This window comes from Plecotus auritus, assembly GCF_963455305.1.
Source record: "Plecotus auritus genome assembly, chromosome: 9".
Lineage (NCBI taxonomy): Eukaryota > Metazoa > Chordata > Mammalia > Chiroptera > Vespertilionidae > Plecotus > Plecotus auritus.
The window spans coordinates 112,448,230-112,475,913 of NC_137783.1; the positions used below are offsets into that span (position 1 = coordinate 112,448,230).

General features: G+C 43.7%; 3 protein-coding genes across 18 annotated transcripts in view; all 3 read left to right on the top strand.

Moving 5' to 3' along the window:
• The window catches only part of STIM1 (stromal interaction molecule 1), a 219,873-nt gene extending 202,659 nt beyond the window's left edge, over positions 1-17,214 (top strand). Inside the window, exons 8-14 of one of the 14 annotated variants that reach the window (XM_080687160.1) lie at positions 4,862-5,029; positions 5,547-5,647; positions 5,927-6,162; positions 7,587-7,679; positions 10,575-10,641; positions 12,661-12,697; positions 15,298-17,214. In XM_080687160.1, the coding sequence (XP_080543286.1) occupies positions 4,862-5,029; positions 5,547-5,647; positions 5,927-6,162; positions 7,587-7,679; positions 10,575-10,641; positions 12,661-12,697; positions 15,298-15,342 (747 nt within the window). In that variant the 3' untranslated portion in view covers positions 15,343-17,214. Of the gene's footprint in view, positions 1-4,861; positions 5,030-5,546; positions 5,648-5,926; positions 6,163-7,586; positions 7,680-8,220; positions 8,271-9,192; positions 9,916-10,574; positions 10,945-12,660; positions 12,698-14,445; positions 14,472-15,297 lie in introns of those variants that run through there. The other 13 variants (XM_080687161.1, XM_080687151.1, XM_080687158.1 and 10 more) reach the window with 13 other exon arrangements.
• On the top strand, positions 9,347-9,688 carry LOC308257470 (eukaryotic translation initiation factor 1; the record flags this gene model as incomplete). The annotated part of the gene is made up of 1 exon (XM_080687165.1): positions 9,347-9,688. The coding sequence occupies one exon, from the start codon at positions 9,347-9,349 to the stop codon at positions 9,686-9,688; it is 342 nt and encodes a 113-aa protein (XP_080543291.1).
• A 3,468-nt stretch (positions 17,215-20,682) lies between the features above and the next one.
• RRM1 (ribonucleotide reductase catalytic subunit M1) overlaps positions 20,683-27,684 on the top strand; it is a 51,036-nt gene continuing 44,034 nt past the window's right edge. For all 3 annotated transcript variants that reach the window (XR_013959038.1, XM_080641764.1, XM_080641765.1), the window contains exon 1: positions 20,683-20,929. Coding sequence is in view for 2 of the 3 variants with exons in the window: in XM_080641764.1 (XP_080497890.1) it covers positions 20,911-20,929 (19 nt within the window). In the remaining variant the exon portion in view is untranslated. The remainder of the gene's footprint in view (positions 20,930-27,684) is intronic.

Genomic DNA, 27,684 nt, shown 5'->3' on the forward strand with positions numbered 1-27,684 from the left:
GATCTATCCTTGAATTCTCTAATCCTGTATTCTGCTGTGAACATTGCACTATATAAGCCATTCAGTGGAATCCTCCTCTCAGATAATGTATTTTTCAGTTCTAGAATGTCCAATTTTACTCTTTTATAGTTCTGGTTCCCTTTATAAAATTTCTATGTTTTCACTTATGTTTTGTGTTTATCTTTTCCTATATGTTCTTTAACTTTTCAATTGTGCTTATTTTAAAGTCCTGGTCTGGTAACTCTAATATCTGAATCATTCATAGAAATTCTTTATCTTAATTATTGGTTATATTTTCCTGTCTCTTCTCATATCTAGTAATTTATTTTTATTAAATTCTAGACAGCATATACAAAAAAAATAGAGGTTCCAGATGATTTAAGTTCCATCAGATATAGGGTTTCCCTTCATTCTGTTAGGTATATAGGGTGAGGACTTAATCACCTCAAGCCAATCAGAGATTGAGCTCTTTTGGAACTGGGTTATAGTTTTAGTAAGACTTGGTCTAGCACGCATTTGTCACAGTTTCTCAGGCAAGTCCTTTCCTAACTTTTTATGAGAGCTGGTGGATTTCTTTCTCTTAATCCTGAAAGACTATGAGATATTTCATTTCTGTCACTTGGAGATTTTTAATTTAACTCTTTAATCTCCTGCTCCTCATAGCTTCAAAATTTTGCAGTTGTCTTAAGGGGAAGGCTGTGTGTTTAAGGCAGGTCCCATCCTTGCAATATTTTGCCTCCTAAGCATTATGAAAATATGGGAGATTTTGTTTCATTCTTTGGCCTAGCTACCTATTCTCCTGCACAGTTCCAGGATTCAGTAAATGCCCAACAAAGAAAGCTGGGTGTATGTTGGGGACACCTCAATTTCCAATTTGTTAGACTAGTACTGTACTATGAACAAAAGCTAGGCTGTTTCTTTGTCTCCCAGTGGAGTCCTTCCGCCTGGCCTAGACCAAATTCTCAGTCCTCACCTAGAATCATCAATTGCCTTCAGGGAAGAAAATGGATGACAATTGTCAGTTCCCTCTAGAAAGGCTTTTTTCTCTCTGGATTTTTAGTTCATCTAATCTAGTGGTTCTCAAAGTTTCTGGTCTCAGGACCCTTTTACTCCTAAAAAATTATTTAGGACCTTAGAGAATATTTTCATGGGGGGCAATATGTTGCTATTTACCCTGTAAGAAATTACAACTGAGGCCCTGACCAGGTAGCTCAATTGGTTAGAGCAGTGGTCGGCAAACTCATTAGTCAACAGAGCCAAATATCAACAGTACAACGATTGAAATTTCTTTTGAGAGCCAAATTTTTTAAACTTCTTCTAACGCCACTTCTTCAAAATAGACTCGCCCAGGCCGTGGTATTTTGTGGAAGAGCCACACTCAAGGGGCCAAAGAGCCGCATGTGGCTCGCGAGCCGCAGTTTGCCGACCACTGGGTTAGAGTATTGTCCAGATATGCCAATGTTGCAGGTTAGATCCCAGCTCAGGGCACATACAAGAAACAACCAAGGAATGTGTAAATAAGTGGAACAACAAACCAATGTTGTTTTTTTTCTCTTTCTCTCCCCCCCTCCCTTTCTGTCTCTCTCTTCCTTCCCCTCTTTCTAAAATCAAATAAATTTTTTTAAAAATTAAAACTTGGAAAGTTAAAAAATATTTATGAATTTAAAAGAATATTAAATCCCTTACATGTTAACATAAATACTGAATTTTTATGAAAAATGACTAGGTTTTCCAAAGTAGAAATAATTTAATGAGAAGAGTGATTTTTAAAAATAATTTTGCAATTATTTTAAATGTCTGGCTTAATATGCTGCAGGCTTCTTATATTAATGTCTATATTTAATCTGTTGTGATATCACTCATCATGCAGCCTCTGGAGAACTCCACAGTTTGGTTGTGAAAGAAAGGGAGTGAAAAGAGTAAATAATTTTGAGTATTACTGTGAAAATAGTTTGACCTTAAAGATGCTCTGAATGGGTCTTGGGACATTCAGAGATCCCTGGATTATAGTTTGGTAACTGCTGACCTAATCTTTATTGCTCCTATAGCTCTATGTCTTTGAAAATGTTTCATAATTATAATAATTTACCTTTAAAAAATTTATAACTTATACTAAGCTTTTCCCAGATGTTGTATTTGATCGGAATTATTCTTTTGACATGACCTACTGCATTCTATGTGGAGGTGAAAGTAAGATGATAATACTTTAAAGCACATAGATCAGTGGTTAACTTTGCTGCATTTTAGAATCACATAAAAAGTTGTTTGATGATCAAACCAACATCCTGGTTCAGTGAAATCAGAATCTGGGTTATAGTCCAGATATCAGTATTTTTAAAGTTCCCCAGGTGATTCCTGTGTGTGACAAGGTTAAGAAACACAGGCATAGAATAAAAGAATAGGACTGTAAACTCTGACTTGTCCCAGCCCTTATCTGTTGTCTTCTCCTTCAGGCAATTGTTAATTGTGTGCACAAGATATATCTGTCTGTCTCTTTGCCTCCTATTTCCTCATTCCCTGTTTCCTATTTTGTAATTATTTCTACCATTAAATGGTTTCTGAGCCTGTTAGGCCAACCCTTTTGTATGCCTCCCCAACTACCACATTCCGTCTATTTGGCTTCTTTTTCCTTTCTCTCTCCATTTTCCCCTTCTTAGCTTATTCTATTCCTTAAAATGCTTTTAATGTAGAACTTGATCATATACTTGCAGACTTGGTATATTAGACTCTAAGATAGATCCTTCATTTTAAGTATACAAAGGCAGGAATGGGCCATTTGATAGTTTCTTTTTCAAGGAACAAAATCCAAGTGAAGACTGACCTTCTTATTAGCTCGCTAAGGAATAAAGATGTTCTGTCCTTAGTTAAGGCCTTCCTGGTCTATCTTAGGCAGTCTAGAGGACCTAAGGCTTGCTATGGGATACTTGTCCCATTGGCTGAATTTGGGCACAGTGAGATGGCTGTCAATCCCTTTTTGCTCAGATTCTGAGCAGCTGAAGGTCAGTGTCCAGATGGAGGAGTTGTAGATCACTTATACTGGTAACCTGAGTGAGTTGCAAGTCATCCAGTGTGTGTACTATCAGTATGTATTTTCAGACCTTTCTCATTTGAGTGCCTTGTGATTGTCCGCTTCATTGAATGATCCTGCTGAGAAGTCAGTGAGGAGATTTATGCTTATACATTGTCCGTCCATGTCTTGGCCTCTGTTGGCAATGCTCATTGTTAGGTGTAAGCATGTTTTTTGTCTTCTCACCTTGTAGAGAGTGCCCTTCAAATCCTATCTGCCTGCTCAGTGAGAGAATCATCTGGGTAGAGGAGACTTTGGAGATCATTCAGGTCAATTTCTTTCTGGAATAGCAATCATTTTTAAGGTCTTTATGACATGAGATCTTCATATAACTCTGCTGATGAAGAGCTCACTCTCTCCTGAGATCCAGAAAGTCTTTCCTCACACTGAATTGAGATCTGGTTTAGGAAGCACAGGGTCACACTGCTAGCTGAATGACAGACCAGGGACCAAACCAGTCTTCTGAATTCCTAATCAAGTGGGTTTTTTTGTTTTGTTTTGTTTTTGCCACATTGTGATGTCTTGAGGTCCAAGTACAGACCCCAACTCTTGGAAAGATGATTAGTCATTGAGCTGACCTGTGCCTGAAGTGAGAGGGAAGATTACTGAGGTTGGCTGCATGACCAGGAGAGGCACTTATTGTGGGAAAAGAGTGCTCTAGTTTGGTAGCTAAAAAACCTCAATTTGAGTTCTGGTTAATGCTACTGTAGTCCCCTCTTACCTGAGGTTTTGCTTTCTATAGCAATTCAACTATATTAAATGGAAAATTACAGAAATAAACAATTCATAAGTTTTAAATTGCACACGGTTCTGAGTAGTGTGATGAAATCTTGTGCTGTCCCACTCCATTCCACCTCGGACATGAATCATCCCTTTGTCCAGTGTATCTACACTGTCTATGCTACTTGCCAAGTAATCACTTAGTAGCTATGTTGGTTATCAGATCAACTGTCCTGGTATCACGGTACTTGTGTTCAAGTAACCTTTATTTTACTTCCTCATGGCCCCAAAGTGCAAGAGTAGTGATGCTGGCAATTCAGATATGCTAAAAAGAAGCTGTGAAGTGTATGTATGTAGAGGCATGCCTCAAAGATATTGTGGGTTTGGTTCTAGACCATGCAATAAAGCCATTTGTAATCTTTTTGCTGGAGGAGTGTCTGCCTTCAATCTGTAAAATACACCAAACCTGTGAAGTGCAATAAAGTGAAGTACAATAAAACAAAGTATGTTCATATAGGAAAAGTTATAGTATATACAGGATTTGGCACTACCCATGGTTTGAGGCATCCATTGAGGGTCTTGAAACTTATTCCTTGTGGATAAGGGGGATTGCTGTACTTTCTGTGTGACCTTGAGTAGGTTACTTTCCTCCTCTTGAGTTCCTCCTCTTGAGCTTGCTTCCTTGTATATAAAATACAGAGAATAATCCTTGCCCTTTCTCCCTCTTTGGAGAATTATAAAGCTCATATAAGATAGCAGATTAAGAACTCTGAATTATGCCCTAGCCGGTTTGGCTTGGTGGATAGAGCTGGGCCTGCAGACTAAAGAATCCCCAGGTTCGATTCCGGTTAAAGGCACATGCCCGGGTTGTGAGCTTGATCCCCAGTAGGGGGTGTGCAAGAGGCAGCTGATCAATGATTCTCTCTTATCATTGATGTTTCTATCTCTCTCTCCCTCCCCCTTTCTCTCTGAAATCAATAAAAATATTTTTTAAAAGAACTCTGAAGTATGATACAGAGGCATTGGAGAGGTCATGGTAGTAATAAATGGACTTACATCCTCTTGGCTACACAGGTTCGGGAGGCCTTGAGGAAAGCAGAGAAGGAGCTGGAGTCACACAGCTCCTGGTATGCTCCAGATGCCCTTCAGAAGTGGCTGCAGTTGACACATGAGGTGGAGGTACAGTACTACAACATCAAGAAGCAAAATGCTGAGAAACAGCTGCTGGTGGCCAAGGAGGGGGTAAGACATGCCCTCATGCTGCCCTCTTCTCTCCTCACCTCCCTCCCTTTCACCTGCCCTTTTTCCTCCTTTCTGCCTCTCCCTATCCTTACTGTTGGACAAAGAGAGATCCTAGTGCTGGGTTGTGTTTCTTTTCCTAATAGACAGCTTCTAATAATTTCTTTAAGCTTCTGGAGCAGGTAATGAGGGTGTGGGGGTATCCCACTCGCCTTCTAGGAAAGATGCAGCAAATGGAGGCAGGCATACGGAAGACTGCCAGCCATAGACTCACGGGGGCAGCATCCTCCTGGTGCTAGGGTACTGACAGGAGATCCTTTTGCTTCTCTTGTTTCCTCTAATTTCTTTCTTTCTCTACTCTTTCCCTCCCCTTGCCTTCCTTTTCCCTTTCCCATATTCTGTACCTTTTTCTTGTACAGCTGTGATAAGAGGGGGACCCAACTACAGAAAGATATTCCTCCAATTCTAATCCCTGCTTTTTTTTTTTTTTTTTTTTAATCTGAGGGTTTAATCTTTGCAGGCTGAGAAGATAAAAAAGAAGAGAAACACACTCTTTGGCACCTTCCACGTGGCCCACAGCTCTTCCCTAGATGATGTGGATCACAAAATCCTAACGGCTAAGTAAGTAACACCTGTTGCCCGGCTCTGGCGGAGTCCATCACAATCTTAGAATTTGAGGGTGTACAGGGCTTCCAACCCCAATTCTGCTTCTTCATTGGTATCAGGACAGTTCTGGTTTCCTGTCCCAGCCCTTATCTAGTTCCGACCTTGCTATTAGGTTTATGATTTAATTGTGTTTCTTATTTATACATATCTCTCAAGTTGTTCCTCTAAGAGACCTCATTCCTATTGGGGTTCACACCCAGCCCATGCCTGCAATTCTCTTTTATCTGTTCTCAGGCAAGCTCTGAGTGAGGTGACAGCAGCTCTGCGGGAGCGCCTGCACCGCTGGCAGCAGATTGAAATCCTCTGTGGCTTCCAGATTGTCAATAACCCTGGCATCCACTCACTGGTGGCTGCCCTCAACATAGACCCCAACTGGATGGGCAGTACACGCCACAACCCTGCTCACTTCATCATGACTGACGACGTGGATGACATGGATGAGGAGATTGTGTCACCCTTGTCCATGCAGTGTAAGTGATCTCTTGGGTGGGGATGAGGGAAGGAGTCTTTGATGCACACACAGGTTTAAGTAATTGGCCACTGCCATGCTTAAACAGCACATGGAGCAGATCCCAAGGAAGATAGTTCAACTCATAACCTTAGTTAAAGCACAGTTGTCACCAGATATTCCTTTATAGTTGTCCTTTCAGTGGTTTTCCTTGCTTTATGCTGTCTGCCCTTCTGGGTTTATTGTATTCAGTGTGTCTCCCTTCACTCTGTGCTTTTTAAGTCCCTTTATTTACCTCTGCCCTCCCCCATCTGCCTTTGTAAAAATCATCTCCTTAGTAGTTAATGATATAAAAATGGCATTTAGTTTAACTCATTTATTTTATTGCTTTTATTTATTTTCATTTTATATACATTATTCTTAATTGCTAATGTAGATGAATAGAATGATGTCTCTTCCTCTCTGGCTTTTTGTGTGAGACCCCAGGAAGCAACAGTCCCTTAAAGTGAAATAGCCCTAAATCTTCCAAACCAGAAAGACATTCTTGTCCAGTAGAGGTCTCCTGTACAAGCATGTCTGGTTTTCCACCTGAACTCTTGGACCTCCCCACCCTCTGTCCTGGGTCTTTTTCCTTTCCATTGTCTCCTCTGTGGGTGATAAGAGCTAAGTAGAACAGAGTTGAAAGAGACAGAACTATGTGGGAATTCTTCAGTGAACAAAGGAACTTAACCCTTACTGGCCCAGTTGAGGTTTTCTCTGGATCAGAGGCTATTTTATTTTATTTTTTTAAATATATTTTATTGATTTTTTACAGAGGGATAGAGAGTTAGAAACATCGATGAGAGAGAAACATCAATCAGCCGCCTCCTGCACACCCCCTACTGGGGATGTGCCTGCAACCAAGGTACATGAACTTGACCGGAATGGAACCTGGGATCCTTCAGTCCGCAGGCAGGCGCTCTATCCACTGAGCCAAACCGGTTTCAGCCAGAGGCTATTTTAGATACATAGACTAGAGCCTTATAAAAAAGCTGTTATTCTGGGCCATATCCCATGGGTGCAGAAGGGATGGCAAAAACCTGGGGCTGGGTTAGGGGCTTACTTTCAGAAATCCAGATTCTTTAATCACGATGGATTCCAGCTCCAGACAGGACTTATTTGTAAAATTTTCAATGATACTTTGCCTCTGGCCCAGACTCTCTATCTCCATGTTCTGATATCTTCGCAGGGCTTCTACTCAAAGGCAACAAAGTTAGGATCACTGGCAGGCAGAGCCTGATCCTTGATCTAAAGGCTCCTATGTTCTCTGGGTTGGGAGGGCCCATCATTAGCTCTGAGCTACCCACCCCTTGCCCCCTGGCCCTTCCCTTATCCCATTGGTGGGCAAGCTGAAGCCCTCTGTAAATCAGATTCTCTTCTCCTTTTGGCCTGGCTGTTGGACCCTAGATGCTGCCTGGCTGATGGGGCGTAGGTTCAGTGACCGCTCTCTCTGCTCAGCATCCGCCGGCTCGGATGATCAGTCCCTCTGGAAATACCCCGGTTTGAGGAGCCCCTTTGGGGCTTTTGTTTTTCCGACTTTGGGGACTAAACCAACACTCCTATCCCACGGGCCCCTTCTCCTGCCTGCCTCACTCCCCTGCCTGCTCCCTCAATTCCCTAAGCACTGTCCCTACTAACTGCAGGGAGAGGTTCGGGGGTGAGAAGAACCAGCCTGCTCAGATGAAGGCTGGAGAGAATACCCATGGTGATGGAAGGCTTAGGCTTCTCCTTTTAGCCCAGCTAGACAGATGTCCTGATGGCCCCTCTTCCAGCTGGGCTGGGATGGAAAGAGGGAAGGAAAGATTATCCTCCTCTTTTCTCTTTTTTATGTTTTTCCCTTACTTCTCTGTTTCCCCTTTTTTCTCCCTCCCTATTTCATGCTTCCTTTTCCTCTTCCACTCTGCTTTCATGCCTTGAAGGCCACCAGCCATAGAAGCCATGCCTCCCCAGCTCTCCATCACCATGGACTTTTGCTTTCTCCCTGGTGGTCCTTCTAAGGTTTCTGCCACCCTTATAACCTGGCCCTTTCTCCTATTTTTAGGGAGAAGGCAGGGAAGCCCATCTATCAAGGTAGAGGAGAAAAAAACAAAGGTGTGAATTCTGTTTTCAGCTGGGGCTGGGAGTAAGCCCAAGGGGAATGCTCTAGCACATTCCTGAGTTACTGGTGCCCATGTAGACCCCTTCACTGGGCATGGTGGCCATCATCTTCCAAGAGCCTGATTTGCAGCATTGATTCAAGAGCTGGTTCTTTGTTGTTTACATGTTTATTAGAGGAAATTCAAGTAGTAAAAAGAGTAAACATGAGCACAAAAAAGGCATCCATAGTCCCACTATTTTTTTAAAATATATTTTATTGATATTTTACAGAGAGAAAGGGAGAGAGATAGAGAGCTAGAAACATCGATGAGAGAGAAACATCGATCAACTGCCTCCTGCACACCTCCCACTGGGGATGTGCCCGCAACCAAGGTACATGCCCTTGACCGGAACCGAACCCGGGACCCTTCAGTCCACAGGCCGACGCTCTATCCACTGGGCCAAACCGGTTTCGGCAATAGTCCCACTATTTATGAGTGCCTTTTCTTTCAGTCTTCCTGTGAGATTTTAAAATAATTTTTATGTGGTCAAGATAATGATAACCACTACCATTTATTGAGTACCATGAACCATTTCAGGTACTTTAAATGCATTATCTTGAAGCCTTATGACAATCTTACAGGATTTTATAAATTAGGCATTAAAATAGGAATGTTAGTTGCTCAAGGTCAGAGCTAGAAGTGGAAAGGCCTGGTTTCAAAATCTATAGTCTTTTATATTCCATAGTTCAAGATATTTCTTTTATAAAAAATGTTGTGTCCTTTGGTTTGCCCTGAGCATTTTAACCCTTTGTACGCCATAAGCATCTGTAGATGCAAGCAGAGGACCTTCCCCACATGCCACGTGCATCTATAAAAAATAAAAATGTTTTCCCTAAGTGGCAGCCCTGACCAACTTTAAAATTATTTTTCGTGAGAATTTTCAGCTGAGGCCCCAGTGACTGAGCCGCCGCCGAGGACTCAGCAACTTCCCCCTTGAGCCCCCCTCGCTTCCCGACGCTCCGTCCCCCTGCCCGCCTTCTCCCGCGGCAGCCTTCCGCAGTTTCCACCGAGGAAAAGGAATCCTATCGTATGTCCGCTATCCAGAACCTCCACTCTTTCGACCCCTTTGCTGATGCAAGTAAGGGTGATGATCTGCTTCCCGCTGGCACTGAGGATTATATCCATATAAGAATTCAACAGAGAAACGGCAGGAAGACCCTTACTACCGTCCAAGGGATCGCTGATGATTACGATAAAAAGAAACTAGTGAAGGCCTTTAAGAAGAAATTTGCCTGCAATGGTACTGTAATTGAGCATCCAGAATATGGAGAAGTAATTCAGCTGCAGGGTGACCAGCGCAAGAACATATGCCAGTTCCTCGTCGAGATTGGACTGGCTAAGGACGACCAGCTGAAGGTTCATGGGTTTTAAGTGCTTTTGGCTCACTGAAGCTTAAGTGAGGATTTCTTTGCAATGAGTAGAATTTCCCTCCTGTCCCTTGTCACAAGTTTAAAAACCTCACAGCTTGTATAATGTAACCATTTGGGGTCTGCTTTTAACCTGGACTAGTGTAACTCCTTCATGCAATAAACTGGAAAGAGCCATTAAAAAAAAAAAAAAAGAATTTTCAGCTGAAAATAAATATTCAAGAACATGTGAATTATGAGTAATATATTTATTTTTATATTTTTTAATTAAATTCAAAATATCGTGGCGTGTGGGGATGGTTTCCGTTTTAGACACATGGCGGTTAACTGGTTAATAGGCATTTTTCTGTGCATTTAAAATCTTTTCGTAAATAGCATTTTTAATAGGTATATAATCTTCCAGTAACTGGATATATTATCATTGTCTCATTGTTCCACCTTTGTGTTTGCTTTCACACAATTACTAATTATGATGTGATAAACATGTTTGTCTATAAATCCTTGTCTAATCTATGAATTATTTCCTGAGGTTGGCTTTCTGAAAGGCTGGTTCTTAGTGCTCTCCCGAACCTTGCCCCTAACCCCTGTCCTACCTTGTCCTGCCTGTGTCCTCCCACTAACTGCTTTGTCATATCCCTTTATAGTAATGTTGGCCCTTGGTCACTTTCCATTGGAATTGCCACTAAAACGGACCCAGGCGCCTTATCTTCAATTTCCCCATTTTAGGACCCCTGGGTGGGAGGTTTTGGGGAAGAGGTATCCCATTCTTCAGTTTGGGCACTAGAGGCCCAGAGTGGTCTCCAGCAGGCATTTCTCCATGGGCACACCTGCTTGCCTGCTAGCCCAAAGTAGGCTGGCCCTTCCTCATACTGTCTTCACTTTCCTTGCAGCCCCAAGCCTGCAAAGTAGTGTCCGGCAGCGCCTGACGGAACCACAGCATGGCCTGGGATCTCAGAGGTTGGTAGAGGGTGAGGCTGGCCACTTCTTGACAAGCCGGGTATCTCTGCGGCGAATGCGCAGCCTTTCATCTGGACAGTCTTTCAGTTCTGAAGGCCATGGGACCAGCTCTCCATCTGCCTCTGCTTCTCCTTCTTCCTGCTCCTCTACCACCACCACCGCAGCCGCCACCACCACCACCATCCATGTCCACCCTGTTTATTACCACCAAAGCACTTCCTATTTTCTCCAGATGGATCCCTCCTCTGACCCACCCACTTGTGACAGCACCACTGTGATGCCTGGGCAATCAGAGAGCTTGGGGTATCAGCTGTCTCTCTTTCTTCCCTTCCTTCTCTTTCTACTGCCTTTACCTTGGCCTCTGCCTGCTGGCTGCTGCTTGGTCAGCTGTGGGTGTGTGTGCAGTGTGTCCTTTCTCAGCCCTGGGATTCCTTAAGGTCAGCATAACTCCTCACACCTTTCTTCCCTTCTGTGTTTGGGGTTTGCTGAATCTAACCCCCTCCCTCATGGTCCTGTAGCACTTTTGCCTAAACTATGAACTTTTACATTCTTTATCTCAGTGGAGACCTCACTTCCTTTACTTCAACAAACATTTAATGATACCTACTCTGTGCCAGGTTCTGCTGGGCATGAGGATTCATAGATGATAATAAACAATCCCAGTGATCTAGGACTACAGTCTGACCTGGGAGAGGTACATAAATAATTATGGAACAATTTGCTAAGTGCTATGGGGGTACTGAGGAGGGAGTGACTAACAGTGTGTACTTGGGTGGAACACTTCATAAAGGAGATGGCATTTGTGCTAACATCCTATGTACAGTAAAAGGAGAAAATGTATTCTAAGCTGAGGAAACATGTGCAGAGACATTGGAAATTCAAAAGAATCTGATATTTGTGGTTAGAACATTGGATATGTGTTGGTGTGAAGGGGTAGCAAATGAGGCTAGGGGCTTTGGCCATTACCCTTTAAGAGACAGAGAACTGCAAAAGAGTTTTTACTGGGAAGTTAATTGATCAGATTCGCATTTTAGAAATAACATATTAGTGAACTAAATAAGAAAAGGAGGAGGAGACAACAGGAATTTGGAAGTCATTGTAGTAGACCAGTAGGGGAGGTAATAAGGTGTTGGGATGGAAAGGAGAGGATTAATTTAGTACTGGCCATGAGGGATGAAGGAGGAGGAGGAGTCTGTGATGACACTTGGAATTAGGGAACAGAAGAGGGTAAACATGTTGAGGGGTTTTAGACAAGAAAAGTTTGTAGGTGAGGCAGACATCAAAATAGACAGAGTAGGAAGTTAAGGCTCTGAAAGGTCAAGTCGTTTCCTCAGGTCCAACAATTAATTAGGAGCAGAACATAGACTGGAACTTGGTTTTCCATTCTAGGATACTGTTGGATATTTTTATCCTTCCACAAGGTCATATAAGAATTAGTGGGAAGCTTTCTCCCACAGCTTGATTTGGCAGTTGTAGGGACTTGCCCTGTTGATACCTCAAGATGATTGGCTAGGGTCTGAGACAGTAACCTTGACGTTGTCTGGAATAGCTTAGGGACCCTCAGAAAGTCTATCTCCTCTGTAAGAACCTCTCATCTCTGAAGTTGTAGCCATGGCCCAGTCCTGGCCTTTGGGCTGCATCCTGCTTACCCTGTTGCTTCGTTTTGGTCCTGCCTCACTCTGGATACCAAGCTCTCTAGCTCTGCCCCTTGAACCTCTGGATAGTTATCCTTGAGGGCTGTTCCTTTTTCTTTCACAAGGAACTGCCTTTACTAGCATTATTGCTTAGCAGAGCTTCTCATCTTCATTCTCATCCTCATTTTCATCCAAAATCCCAGGCAGGGAGACTGCTTTTCCCCAAAACAGATGGAGAGTACTGAGTTGGTTTGTGGGCACTAGAAGATGCTGCAAATATCATGTTCCAAGGCCCATGCTGAGGCCAGTGGGGAGGGTGGGTGGGAAGGTACCTACATCCACCTGGCCTATTCACTGCTTAATTTTCTTTTGCACCATGCACCAGAGGATCGTCTCTAAAGGCTAACAGGCTCTCTAGTAAGGTTAGTAGTTTGGGATGGGAGCCCAAGGCAGCCCAGCCTTTGGGGAGGGATACCCCTGGCCTGAATTGTCTCAAAGATTCAGGGAGGGAAGATGAGCTTGCCTCAGTAGACCTTGTCTCTCCTAAATCTATCCAGGCTTTCTCCCAGGTTCTTTTCTTTTCTTTGCGAGTCTCAGCTTTTAGTTGATGGGGAAGGCATAGAAAGATGGGAAACATGACCAAATGGGGCTGTGGGCCTGGATGAGAGAATCTGACCTCTCTTTCTTGGCACTAGAAAGGTAGGCTCCGCCCAGGCTGGTGTGGCTCGGTTGGTTGGAATGTCATCCCATGTACCAGAAGGTTGTAGGTCTGATTCCTGGTCAGGGCACATACCTAGGTTGAGGGTTTAATCCCCAGTCGGGGCATTTGTGGGAGGCAACCGATTGACTTTTCTCTTTCACATCGATGTTTCTCCTCTTTCTCTCTCTCCCTTTCTTTCTCTCTTGAATCAATAAGAAACAAAACAAACCCCCTCATCCCCAATAAAAAGAAAGGTAGGCTCCTGGGATCCTTACCACCTCAACCTCAAGGGCCCCTTTTCCAGTGTTGCTCCTCAGAACTTCCTTGGCATCATGCTCAGTGGTGGTTCGTATGTATGAGGAAAAGGCAGAATATGGAGAGGTTCATCTTAGGGCTTAGAGAAGCAAGGGTACATTTACATAGAAGCAAGAACAGCATCAGATATTATGAAAACAAATATTGGTAAACACAAGAGTATGTGGCTGAAACAGTATTTGTAGAATGGGAGTTGGAGATAGAATTGTGTTCTGCTATCCTCTATCTCTAGGAAGGTACTGACTCATGGGGTAGCTGCTTAGTTAATTGTTTCCTACTGAGAATTAAACCTACAGGGTGGGGCAAAAGTAGGTTTGTCATTATTCGTATGGAAAATAATGCAATAATTAATAAATAAAAGTACAAGAATTAACTGTTTTGCTTACTCTCAACTATACTAGTAAACCTACTTTTTCCCACCCCTGTATAATAGCTATGAGCCAATATCCTGCTTTTGCCTATTTTGAGGGCTGGAGCCTTTCCTAATTTTTGACCCACAAGCTTCCTTCTTCCCAGATCCTGTGGTGCTCCCATCTCCCACTCCCAACACTTTCCCTTTGGCTTCCTGACTTGTTTATTTAAGCATTTCCCTCAACCCTCTCCTCTACTCTGGGTTCTCAGGGCTCTGGGAAAGCAGAAGGAAGGTTAAGGGATTGGCAGGGGTCCCCCACATGTACCTTTTTTTCTGTAGCGGCCGGAGGGGTGGCATCCAGAATTGGTTCATGGCTTTTTTAGGAATTGCCACCTCCGAAAGGGTCTCAACTTTATGGGCTAGCCTCTGTGTGTGCATGTCCAGTGCGCAGTGCCATGCCCCCCTAACTCAGCCTTGCAAAGAAGCCTCTTGTGACTGGCCCCCATGTGGGTCTTTCAGCTTGACCGGCCTCATCATCATCATTCCCACTATACTTTCTACATTTCCAAGTACTTTGCCAACATATTTGATCCCCCAAACAGTCTTGCAGGATAATTGAATTGGTATTATCTTCATTTGGCCCAAATTGAGGACCTGCAAGTTTAGATGACTTGTCCAAACCTCAGGCAGAGATGGAAATTGAATCAAACCATACGATTTCTAGTGTGCAGCTCTTCTGAACCACTGCTGCTTAAAGGCCAAACATCCTGTCTTTCTGCACCTCTCTCCATTCTCCCTTGCAGCAGAGCTTTGAAAAAGATTCCACCCTTCCTGCTGCCAGCCGACTTTGATTTGAACTCTGCAACACTTCTCTATGACCCCCTTTTAATCCTGTGAGAGGGTTGATGGAGGCAGCAACCTGGCCTTTTTGGGTGGGTGATTATTTGCAAGGCTGTTCTGACTATCTCCTCCCCAGCCTGGGTCAGGCCCACTTACTGCATGTGCCCTGTTTCTTGGAGCCTGGCCCAGACTGGATGTGTCCCAGGGTGTGACAGGAGTAAGTGGGGGAGGAAGGCATGGAAAATGGTGACTCAGAGCAAGATGTGGATTCTATGTTAGCCAGGGTTGAGTCCTAAGAAATCTAACCAGCTATGGGAAAGCAGAGATGTTATGAGGAGAATGCCTGTGGTATTGAAGCCTGTGGTTGCCCTAGTTTAGGGCCTGGCCATTCTTCAAGGGTGGGGCCCAGACATTAGAAAGCCCTTTGCCTGATAGATGATGATATAATGACATTTGCTTTTGCTTCTTGTTGTCTGTCTCTTCTTCCCCCATCACTTTCCCCTTTCATTTTTCCCCCCTTGGTCTTGCTTCTTTTGTGTTTCTTCTTCCCCAATTTTATTCTCTTCTCTCTGTCTCTTCTCCAATTTATCCCCATTCCCTATTCCTGCCTCCTCTGTCATCCTGTGATTATGACCTGCTCATTTTCCTTCTGTTTCTCATCCTTCTCTTTCCCACTATGCCTTTTCATCCTACTTTTATTTCTCCTGCTGCTCTCTTTACCCCCATTTTCATACCCTGTCCTGTCTTTTCATGTTGTGTCTCTGTCTCCTCTGTCCTGTATGCGTTCCTTTCTTCCTCTTTGTCCTGTCTTGCAGGGATTTGACCCATTCCGATTCGGAGTCCTCCCTCCACATGAGTGACCGCCAGCGTATGGCCCCCAAGCCTCCTCAGATGGCCCGTGCTGCAGATGAGGCGCTCAATGCCATGACTTCCAATGGCAGCCACCGGATGATTGAGGGGGTCCACCCAGGGTCTGCGATGGAGAAGCTGCCTGATAGCCCTGCCCTGGCCAAGAAGGCTCTACTGGCGCTGAACCACGGGCTGGACAAGGCCCACAGCCTGATGGAGCTGAGCCCCTCAGCCCCACCTGGTGGCTCTCCACCTTTGGATTCTTCCCATTCTCACAGCCCCAGTTCCCCAGACCCAGACATGTCATCTCCAGTTGGGGACAGCCGAGCCTCACAGGCCAGCCGAAATACACGAATTCCCCACCTGGCTGGCAAGAAAGCTGTGGCTGAGGAGGATAATGGCTCTATTGGCGAGGAGGCAGACTCCAGCCCAGGCCGCAAGAAGTTTCCCCTCAAAATCTTTAAGAAACCTAAGAAGTAGGCAGAATGAGGGTGGCAGTGGCAGGACCGCTTATCTTTCCCTGGTCTTCTGCCTCCCCTTTCCTGCCTTCCAAGATACTGGCCCCTAAAGTGGGGCATGGGAGGGGTTGGCAGGGGCCTGGGCACTGTAGATACCTGCCCCCCTCATCCTTGGGTCCTTCAACATTATTTATTAACTGACCACCATGGCCTGCCTGTCCTGCCTCCCTCCAACTATGGGCTGCTGCTATCACTCCCTCTCCACTTCAGTGCATGTCTTAGTTGCTGTCCCCTCAGCTACCAGCTCCACCTCTGAGGTCCAGCTTCTGTCTCTGCTGTCCCAGTTTTGAGGTTTGGTTTCTTGTTTTTCTCTGTCTCCTGCTTTCAGTCTCTTCCCTCCCACCACTCCCCAACTTCCCCTAGCAGCTATGGGGGAAGACAGGAGGAGTAACTTCTGACACCTGTGCCTCAGATTTATTCCACCCCACCTACGATGGTTCTCTTTGCCCCCAACTGGGTCCTAGGGCCTAATATTTGAGATTTGTTTTTTGGGAATGTGGTGAGCTAGAGGAAATTGTGGCCTGGTGCTCACTCAGGCCTCCAGGAGTCCATGGGGGACTGAAACCAATTCCCAGAGCACAAGCCACTAAAGAATTATAAAGAGAGGCCACGCTAAGGGATAGATTGGGAGAGACTTCTTAGTTGGAGGAGGAGTAGATGCTAGAGTTGTGGGCCACAAGGCAGTCACTTTTTCTCTCTTCTCTCATCCACACCTGCCTCTCTCTTATCCCTGCTCCCCCACACTGTAGGAGGGTTTGTCTGTAAGAGGTGCTGCCCAAATGCTCCCCAAGCATCAGTACTCCTGGCAATCAGGACATGGCTCCCCTGGCCATGGGAGCCGCAGCCATGATACAGGTCTCTAATGGGGTCCTGGAGCTGTTGGGCAGGATGTTGCATTTGAACCAAAAGACAGTTTAAAATTTAAAAAAAGAAATCTCCTGAATTTCCCAAGTGCCTGCACCACACACTCCCCTTATCAGCACCATTTTCATGTTACTGCATACCCTGGGCCAGAGGCTCAGAAAGGACACAGCCGATTTAGGGAAGGGTGTGGCTAAGGAAGATGGTGTAGGTGAAGGTGGCTATGTAACCACTTCCACCCTTCCCCACCCTCTAGACAACTCTCTTCCCTACCTATTTTTGCTATGGCTATATAAAGATATTTTCCCTCTGCCTCACTCCTTGACATGCCTTTACTCTGGGATCCTATTTTGGGCCTGGGGTGAGGGCACCTGGGGCTGGTCTTAGGAGGGGGGTAGGCTGCAGACTGCCTCGTACCCCCTGGACACCCTCACATGGGTTTTTCTGTGTTATTTCATAAGACTCTTTGAAGTCCAATAAAGCATGTAGGAGATTTTAACCTCTGCTGGCTTTGACTCTTATGGTGTTGTCTGTGCTCTTTGTGGCATAGCAGACAGGATGAAGAAGAGACTATTTCTGCTCTGTCAAGAGAAAATGAAACTAATACACAGACCCAAAAGGTCTCTGGGTAGAGTTACCAGATGAAATACAGGACACCCAGTTAAATTTGAATTTCAGATAAGCAATAATGATTTTAGTATAATTATGTCCTATGCAACATTTGGGACATATTATTTTTATTTGCTAAATCTGGCAACCCCATTTTTTTTTTCATTTCTTTAATATATAACTTTATTTCTGGTTATAGAAACAAATGCTAAGAGGAGAAACTTAACTTCCCCATCCACATACAATTTAATAGATAAAAGAACAGTTACAATAAATGAAAAACAAAATGTAGAAATTTTAAACTTTGTTATAACTTTAAAACATTGTCTGATACAATTAGAAATCACATTCATTTCTCAAACTTAAAAATATGGCTCCTTATTTAAAAAGTACTATATCCCATTAGAAATGAAATGAAATGAAAAGGCAGGCTGCACAGCCGCAGTGGGTCTTGTCTCCTGAGGGCAGCCTGGCTCCTGCCACCATGCCCGGTGTCCACGAGCTGCCCTGGGCTCCCCAGACCAGACTTCACTCACGGGCGGTGACATCGCAACATGACCTCCACTTCACACTCCAGGCTTAGACCTTAATTTCCACTTTGTAGGAAACCACTGCTTTTAAAGCACTGATTATTAAACATATTGTAAAAAATACTTTAGACAGCCAGCCACCATAAAAAAAAAAATCACACGCTCACACACATACATACACACAGCTCTCTGGGCCATCTTGACCCCACTTATCCTAAAGCTTCACCTGTGACCAATGACTTAGAATTACTTCACAGATCAACAAACAAGTGTTGGCAAGGATGTAGAGAAAAGGGAACCCTTGTGCACAGTTGGTGGGAATGCAGATTGGAAAACAGTATGGAGGGTCCTCAAAAAATTAAAAATGAAACTACCTTATGACACAGAGATTCCACTTCTTGGCATATATATGAAGAAACCTAAAACACTAATTCAAAAGAATATATGCATCCCTATGTTCAGAGTTATTTACTATAGCCAAGATATGGAAGCAATTCAAGTGTCTATCATTAGACAAGTAAATAAAAAAGTAGTGGTACATATATACAATGGAATATTATTCAGCCACAAAAAAGAAAGCTTACCATTTGCAACAGCATGGATGGATCTGCAGGGGTGGGCAAACTTTTTGACTCGAGGGCCACAATGGGTTCTTAAACTGGACCGGAGGGCCGGAACAAAAGCATGGATGGAGTATTTGTGTGAACTAATATAAATTCAAAGTAAAGGAGCGGAGGGGAGAGCAAGAGAACCGGATAGAACAGCCGGATCCGGCCCGCGGGCCGTAGTTTGCCCACGGCTGATCTAGAGGGTATTATGCTAAGTGAAATAAGTTAGTCATAGACAAATACCATATTGCACTTATATGTGGAATCTAAAGAACAGTACAAACAAAACAGAAACAGATTTATTGATACAGAGAACAGACTGATGGTTTCCAGAGGGGAGGGGGCTTGGGAGACTGGGTGAAAAAAAGTGAAGGGATTAAGAAGTACAAGTTGGTAGTTACAAAATAGTCATGGGGATGTAAAATACAGCATAAGAAATATAGTCACTATATATATAAAAGCCTAATTGCAAAGTGTCCCCTTGGGAGTTCGATGGCTCACTATGATGCACTGACCACCAGGGGGCGGCGTGGACTGAAAGAATGCCCTGGCTGGCAGCTGCTAGGGAACCTACCTGTGCATGAGTTTCGTGCACTGGGCCTCTAGTATTGTAATAACTGTGTATGGTGCCAGATGGGTACTGGAAATACCATGAGGAACACCTTTCTAATGTATGTGATTATCTAACTACTATGCTGTACACCTGAAACTAATACAAAACAATATTGAATATAAACTGTAACTGAAAAAAATAGTATTTTCACATTAAAAATATTATTTTGCAGGGAGATTGGGATGCATCTGGAGGATACATACTGCCAAAGAATTATTACTATAAGACTATAAATAATACATTTAAAAACACACACACAAAGACAACCAATGAGTCTGGGCTGCCTGTCACTACTTAAGCAGGGAGAAGGTTGAATAATACATGAGCATTTATTCCAATAATGCCGGCAGTATGGGAGAGCAGCAGGTCATCCACAAAAATCTGTTCTGCCCCTCCCCATAAACCAGCTGCTTATATTAGGTAGAAGGACAAAGATTATGTGGGAAAGTAAGAAAGAATTACATCATGGGAAAGTAGGAAGGTAATAATCGTTACAGGTTACAGGCAATGAGGGCTGGTGCCTCTGGGGTGCCTCCAGGCACCTCTGGGATCAGATTACTGACAATAGGGGCTGGGGGTTTGCAAAGGGTGGGTGCCTCTGGGACTATCTGAGGTTGTAAATCTTTCCATGATAGGCAGCACTCAGAAAAGGATGGACTGCATTCTGATGTTAGCTCCCAAGTCAGCCAGGTTAGAATGTGCTTTCTCTAATCAGAACAGAACAATCACAGTTAACAGAGGATGATTAATACTTCCTATAATTACAGCCAGTCCCCACTATTCTATTTCTGCTCCTACCAAAACCAATGCAAGATTTTAGGGAGGGAACGCCACATGAGGTTTCATAAAAATCAGTGTGTGTAGCCCAAATCACCAGCTTCTACATCAGTCACCAAGCCATGTCTATTCTACTTCCACAAGGACGTTATGGCTGACCCGGTCTCTACCACTGTCCTCTAAAAGAAGAACGCTAAAAGCAAATGGATCTTGTCCTTTCTCAACACTCTCTCAGGGCTCCCATTTACGTCAGGGCAAAATCCTCGCCTAGCAAGGCTCTTTTCCAATCCGACGGAGTAGTGCGAGGCTTTCTGCTGACCTAACAGCCCGGAGGCTCCCGTCCCTCCGGCTATGGATCCCAGCTCACATCAGATGGCAGTCTCGTGTTATCAAAATAGTACAGTAGTCAAGATAAGAAAAAGTGTTTTGGATGGTTGGCTTTTGTTATTTCAAAATATTTGAACTGTCTTGACCTCAGCGGGGATCGCAATGGCGAGAGCGGAGGGCCCGGCCTGGCGGGCTCTGAGTGCTAGGTCCCGTCCCAGGCTCGGCTAAGGCTTTGCCCACACCCAACATGGCGGCGAGAGATCAGTGTCGACTCCACACCCAATGCAGCTGCAGGAGAGGTGTGGTCTGCTGGACTCTGCCCATACTTAATATGTGGCGGGAGACCCGCATTCCCGCCGGGCGTGCCCACAGCCACTGCTGCCGTGAAAGGGGCGCGGTTTCGTGGGCCCCGCCCACGTTCAACTTTGTGGCTAATGGGCAAGACTGACTTTCTGTAAAGCTAGTCCTGCCCACCGCTGGGCGCTGGCAGCGTAGAAACGTCAGACGAGCGACGTCGCATCGCTTTTGCGTCACAGGTGGCGGGAAGGAGATTCGGATTGTCGCGCCTTTGCGGAGGGAAGTGCTCTGCGGAGGAAAGTGCTCTGTGGACCCACTCAACTCCCGGCACTTGTGCAGCCCCTGGAGGTCGACCCTTCGCACTCCGCCACCTTCTAGCTCCGGCGCCTCAGCGCTGCAGACCCGAATCGGATCCATATCGCCTCAGCCACCAGCTGCGATGCATGTGATCAAGCGAGGTGAGGGGCCGGAGAGGGGACGGTGGGATAGTGGGGAGCGGGTAGGGGGACGCGGCTGCTGCCGCCCGAGCAGTTGGCCGCGCCCGCCCGTCTCCGCCACTTCCCGCCCTGCCCGCGCGGCTTCCCGCCTTGTCAGCCCGCCGGGCCTGCCGGCTGACCTCTGCCCCCTCCCCCACTCCCGCTCGGATCTTCTGTCGGCGCCCCCTCCGCTTGGTCATCCAGCCGCGTTTCAAAAGAGTAACCCCTTCACCTTTATCGAGTAGTTCCTGTGTGCGCCTAACATTTTCCAGGCAGCATTTTCCTCACCGCGAGCCCCAGAGGTAGGATTATCAGCTCCATTTTATAGATGAATAAACTGAAGCGCAGAGAGAGAGGTCCGGTGACTGATGCAAAGTCGCCCATTTAGTTGATGGTGAGGCCAGGGTTGGAACCCGACTTTTATTTGAAAACAGTGGGTTGGTCCTAGGCCGTGGGGGTGGGGTTACGAGGGGGAAAAAAAAGGACGTTGTACCCTACGAGGGCACCTATTAGTTCCATGACCTATAGAAAAGGTGTGGAAGGATGAGGATACCGTGAATAGAACCAGATCTCAGACAGACATATCCCTGGATTTGGATGTGGTGCCATTTGTTCCAGGTTTAGTCCCAGAGGAGTTTGGGATAGTGACCACCTGTCCTACCCCCTGATGAGAAACAATCAGATTAGGGTGGCCCAGACGTCTTTTGACAAGATGGGGAACCGGAAGAGACTTGTATTCTTCCTCTACAGTTACTTCCCGTTAGACTTGCTGAGCTCCTTGGTGCCTGCCTTTTGCTTGGCTGTGTGAAGTTATGAGAGACAGCCCCTGCTTTGGGAAAGGGATTATTAATATTCAGGTTGGGGAAACAAGAGCAAAATGTACTTTTAACAGAGAACCATACCAGACAGATAGGAACAAGTTTTGAGTTGAATCGACTGATGCTAAAAGGCATTTTACAATATTAGGCACTCCGTAAATACTAGTTGGCTGACTGGATGTTTGTTTTATCCACTAGGTTCTGAGTTTCAAAGATGGGACTTTATGCCCACACTAGCACTGGACCTGCCATGAAGAAATGCTCAAAGATTGAATGAGAATAAATTTTATGTTATTGATTTTATTTTTTAGAGAGAAAAGAAGGGGGAGAGAGAGAGAGAGAAAAACGTCAATTGGATGCCTCTTGCACACCCCTTACTGGAATCAGCCGGTAACCCCGCCATGTACCCTGACTGGGAATCCAACTGGTGCCTCTCGGTGCATGGTGCTCAACCAACCAAGCCACACGGGCCAGTGGGAAGAATAATTATTTTAAAAGATAGGATGCCTGTCCCCCTGGCTTGGCTCAGTGGTTGAGCGTGGACCTGTGAACCAAGTGGTCAAGCGTTCTATTCCCGGCCAGGGCGCATGCCCTGGTTGTGGGCTCGGCCCCCTACTAGAGGTCGTGCAGGAGGCAGCCGGTCCATGATTCTTTCTCATTGATGTTTCTATCTCCCTCTCCCTTTCTCTCTGAAATAAATAAAAATGTATTTTTTAAAAAAATACATAAATGTATATGAAGCCCTGGTGATGGGGTGGCTCAGTTGGAGCATTGTCCAATACATCAGAAGGTTGCAGGTTCAATTCCTGCTCAGGCACTTACGGTAGACAACTGACGGATGCTTCTCTCTCCCTTTCCTTCTTCAACCTCTCCCTCTCCCTCCCTCTCCCCTCTCTCATTCTTCCCTTCCCCACCTTCCTCCCCCCTCCCCTTTCTCTCTAAAATCAATAAAAACATATCCTTGGATGAAGATTTAAAAATATATATATATAGGATTTAATGAATGCAGTTGGTAGGCAGGTAATTGATTTGGTTGTGGCCAGATGGTTTAACTATAGTTACGAGATTGAGAGGTGGACAGTGCTGGCCCTTCATCCTGTCTTTAGTATCTTTAGAACATTCTCTGAATTTCCCTAGTCTCCCATTTTAGCTGATGAGACCAAAAGACCTCAGACATGTACATTAAGTTGTGTCCTATAGAAAAATGTATGGAAGGATGAGTATGCTCTTATGATAAATGTGTAACAGATGAATGGAAAACTTGTGGATGTAGATTACTGCGTGGGTAACACCTTTGTATTGAATTTTTAATTTTTTGGGTTCACTTTCAAATACTGGAGTTTACAAAGTACTCCCCTACACAAGCTCTAAAAGACAGGGCTTATTTTGTTTCTCATTCCTTCAGAGGACATAATTTGATCCAGATGGTTTGGTAGAATCTTTCAGTGTAGCATTCAGCAAGGGTTGTTAATATACAAAATTGTACTTAGATTTGTTTATTTTATTTATGTTCAAGTTTTAATGTGCTTTTTTGGTATGTCAGTGTAGTAGTGGACTAACTCCTGTAGTTTTGTTAATTTCAACCTGTAAGTACTTGTTGAATGTGCTAATATATTGCTAAGCACTTTGAAGGAAATATTAGAGGGGGAGGCGATTCCATCTTCAGAGATCTTAGGGTTGTCAGGAACATAGGAATAATCCATATGAAAATCCTATATAATAAAAGCGTTGTATGCAAATTGTCCCCTTGACCGGAGTTCTGGGAGTTCGACAAGAGGGTGGGCTGGCTAGGGGAAGGGAGGGAGGCCTTGGTGCTGGCTGGTGGCCGGGGGAAGGGAGGGAGGCCCTGGCCAGCTGGCAGCCTCTAGGGACCCTATCAGTGCATGAATTTTGTGCACTGGGCCTCTGGTTGTTAGATATCCGAATGGAATAGTAGATGAGTTTTTTTCATCTGCTCTGTCAAGCTATTTTTCTTGTGGGAGAATATATTGCCTAGGGAGGTCAGGTTGAAAATTGGAATAAATGCCATGAAGTTGATTTAGTTGTAAAGTGTGCTTTGGAATTTAGTAGTATAGTGTTTTCAAAACTTTGGATTGTAACTCATGGTAAAAATTACATTGTACATAATGACTTAGTAAACACATGCATGTGTATGTACACATACACAAAACTGAAACAAAAGTTTGCAAAATAACACCTTCTAAAGCACCCATTTGCACTCTGATAATCTCTCTTCTATTCCAGGTTCTTTATCCCCCTTCCCTCCCTCATCTCCTTTACAATCCACTGTATTATTTTATAAATATGTGTGGATATTGTGCTGGGCACTGAGGTTACAGTGGTAAGTAGGCAGATGTAGTTTCTGCTTTCAAAGATAATGAATTCATGATTCCCATTTAAAGAAAGTTGTATTATACCTAACTGTACTTCTCTACCAAAATTACTAGAATGTGAAGCAGACTACATCTGTTGTGGACAACTAACCCAAGATACTTAACCAGTCCTATATGGTCTACATGTTCATTTTTCCTTTTTTTTAATCAGTTCCTTTACTTTAGTTCCCTCCTACTTCACAAATTTTCCCTTTTTTCCTTCAGTTCCTTCTGTCTCACAAGTAATATCAGAGGCCAAATACTCACTATAATAATTCCTTTTTGCCTTAATTTCTGTCTAGGAAGATTATTCAATATTGGGCATCATCTTTAAACCTTCACAGGTCAAAATGTACAACTGGTTACACACATAGTCAAGGATGTTTAATACCTGGCTATGTCTACCTCAGTAAAGATACCAGATTTGGAAAAATACTTTTTCCTTTATTTACAGTAAATAAATACATAGTTAGACAGTTAACAACTTGAAGGGAAATTGCTGGGGCTATCGCCAAAACAGAAAAAATCTTTAAATTCCCTTGTACAGTTATTTTAGACAATAGAATTACTCTTGACCATATCCTAGCTAATCAAGGTGGGGTTTGCACTGTTAATATCTTTTATTGTACTTAATAAAACAACTCTGGTGAAATAAAGATGGAATTAGATAAAGTCTGGACACAAGCCAAATGATTAAATACAGAGCGCACTGACACTTCATGATTCTTTAATATCTTAAGCTGACTGTCCTCGGGTATTGCCTCCTGTTTCAGGTCTAGTCTGCAAATTGGACTTAGCATTTTGTTTGTTATTACAGGAATTTTTGCTGTTATAACACTTTGTTCTACATAGCTTGATGTTATAAAGACAGTAAGTCTGATAATGGTTGCTCAACGTTCTGAGATCATTAAGGCGAATGAAACTTCATAGGAGAAACCTCAAGAACTATAGAAGATGTTTGCCCTTAAACATGATAGTAAAGTCTTCCTTTCTCTGGCTTTTGAGGCTGGGTTGGAGCATGGGTTTGATTTCCAGTCAGGGCACATATTCAGGTAGTGGGTTTGTGGTGCATAAGGTAAGCAACTGATCTATAGTTCTCTCTTTCCCCCACTCCCTCTCTAAAATAAATTGTTATACTGTAAATAGTTAAAAAGAAGAAGAAAAAGACCTCTGTTGTACTGCTCTTGTTGCTCAAATGTGGCCTAAGGCTCCTAAGAAAAAAGAAAACCTCTTTCCCTGTTAGGGTTGCTGAAGGAGGAACATACGAGGCCAAAAGTGGTAAAGAATTTATAAATTTATTGTTACCTCTGTGAGAAGGGCTGAGACCAAAATGCATCAGCAGAGCAGAGTAGGGGGAGTGGGATATTTATGTCTCTTGTAAAGGTCAGTCAGAGTAACCTGTAGGGGCCAGGTGTAGGCAGTCCACTGGAAACTGGGTGAGGCAGTTTACTGGAAACTGAAGGCTGTTAATCATGAAACCTATAATGAAAATAACAGAAAAATCTCATGGAGCACAAGGATGTGTCTAACATTCCAGGGAGGGACAAGGACCCCAAGTGGGGCGTAATGAAGCATAAGAATGTGCCTAACATTTCTTCCTACATGGGACATGACATACTGGATATGAATCTTCCTGGCAACAAGGGACCACTGTTGCTTTCCATTTTCCATGTCGTTTTTGGTTTTTGAGTTCATTTTCCATTTTGGACATCATTTCGTTTTTGATGATGCTTTCTAAGGAAGGATCTTGATCAAAAGGGGAAAATGTGAAAAATAATATAAATGGAGCTTTTTTATTTTTAAAATATATTTTTATTGATTTAAGAGAAAAAGGGAGGGAGGGAGATAGAAGAAACATCAATGATAGGAGAAAATCATTGATTGGCTGCCTCCTGCATGCCCCCTACTGGGGATTGAGCATGTAACTCGGGCATGTGGCCTTGACCAAATTTGAACCTGGAACCCTTCAGGCTGCAGTCCAACACTGTCCACTGAGCCAAACTGGCTAGGGCATGAATGGAGCCTTTTTAAAATGGAGTTGGAGTTGCCATCCAGAGTATCTGCCTTGTGCATCTTATTCTTCAGACCTTTGGAATGTGAAAATTGGGCAAAATAACCTTTGGACTGAGCCTAAAACAACATTGTATCCCAAACAACTGTTACCAAAGATAACAAAACATATGACTACTGGATAGAAAATAAAAAAGATTTATTTTTTTTGTTTTTATTTCTTTTATCACTATCCTCTCCATGCCCTCTTCTACCTCTACCCATCCCCCTCCACCCTAAAAACATTCTTTAAAATTAGCATCAATATTTTAGCTTAGCTGCACTTATAGAAATTCCTTCCATTTGTGGAATTGTTCCCTTTGTCATAAATAGCTTTTGCCTTTGCCTCCTAATGGGAACACTGGGTTTCTGCCTGAACCAGTGCTTCCTGAATAGCTATTCTTTTGGATCTCAAATAAATGCTTATTGTCTCTCACTTTGGCCTTTTATTTTTAGTTAACAGACTGTTATGTGGGTTGCCTAAAGTTAAAGCTATTTAGTAGTTGGATATATCCACTATCCCTGGTAAGAGTAAATACAGGTTGGATGAGTTACTATTTGAAGTTGAACTAAGAATAACGGGACTTTTTGTTAGGAAGAACAAAGAGGAAAATGATCTAAATTCAAAATCATATAAAGGGCTAACTGGTAAGGTTTGCTTCCATATCACCAAAATAGTAAAACTAAGAGGTTGCCTCTGGAAGATGATCTTGATATGTAATAAATTCAAAATTGATAATTACCCTAGGAGAGTAAACCAATTTTATCATGTTGGTGTTAGAGTGGAGACAAGTTTATAAGTCACTTAGCAATCAGTAAATACTTGACTACTACTATGTGCTAGGCCTTCTTCCTTGGTCTGGGCACTGGGGGGGAATACATGCAAGTAAAATAAAACATGCAAAAAATGTTTTTCTTCTGAAAGTTATATTCTAGTGGATTGATGGTGAGAGACACAATAAACAAATACAGTAGTCCCCTCTTATTTGTGGTTTCACTGCCTGCAGTCAACCATGGTCCAAAAATATTAAATGGAAAACTCCAGAAATAAGCAGTTGATAACGTTTTAAATTGTGTGCTGTTCTGAGTGGCGGATGAAAGCTTGCACCATCAGGCTTCATCTCATCCGAGACTTGAATCATCTCTTTATCCAGCTTATACACTACTTAGCTGTCTCAACGTGACTTTTATTTTACTTAATATTGAGAAAGCATAAGAATTTATGCTGGCGAGTCAGATATGTCAAAGGGAACGTGTTCTCAACTTAAAGGAAAGAAAAACGTATTCCGAGATTGCTCAGAGCTATAGTAAGAATGAATCTTCTATCCATGAAACTGGAAAAGTTTTGTTGTCGAACCTCAAATTGCAAAAGTTACCGTAACAGTCCGTGATAAGTGCTTAGCTAAGATGGAAAAGGCATTTACATTTGTGGATGGAAGACGAACAGAAAACGCGTTCTGATTGATGTCAGCATGTTGCTCCAAAAATCATCAAGCTT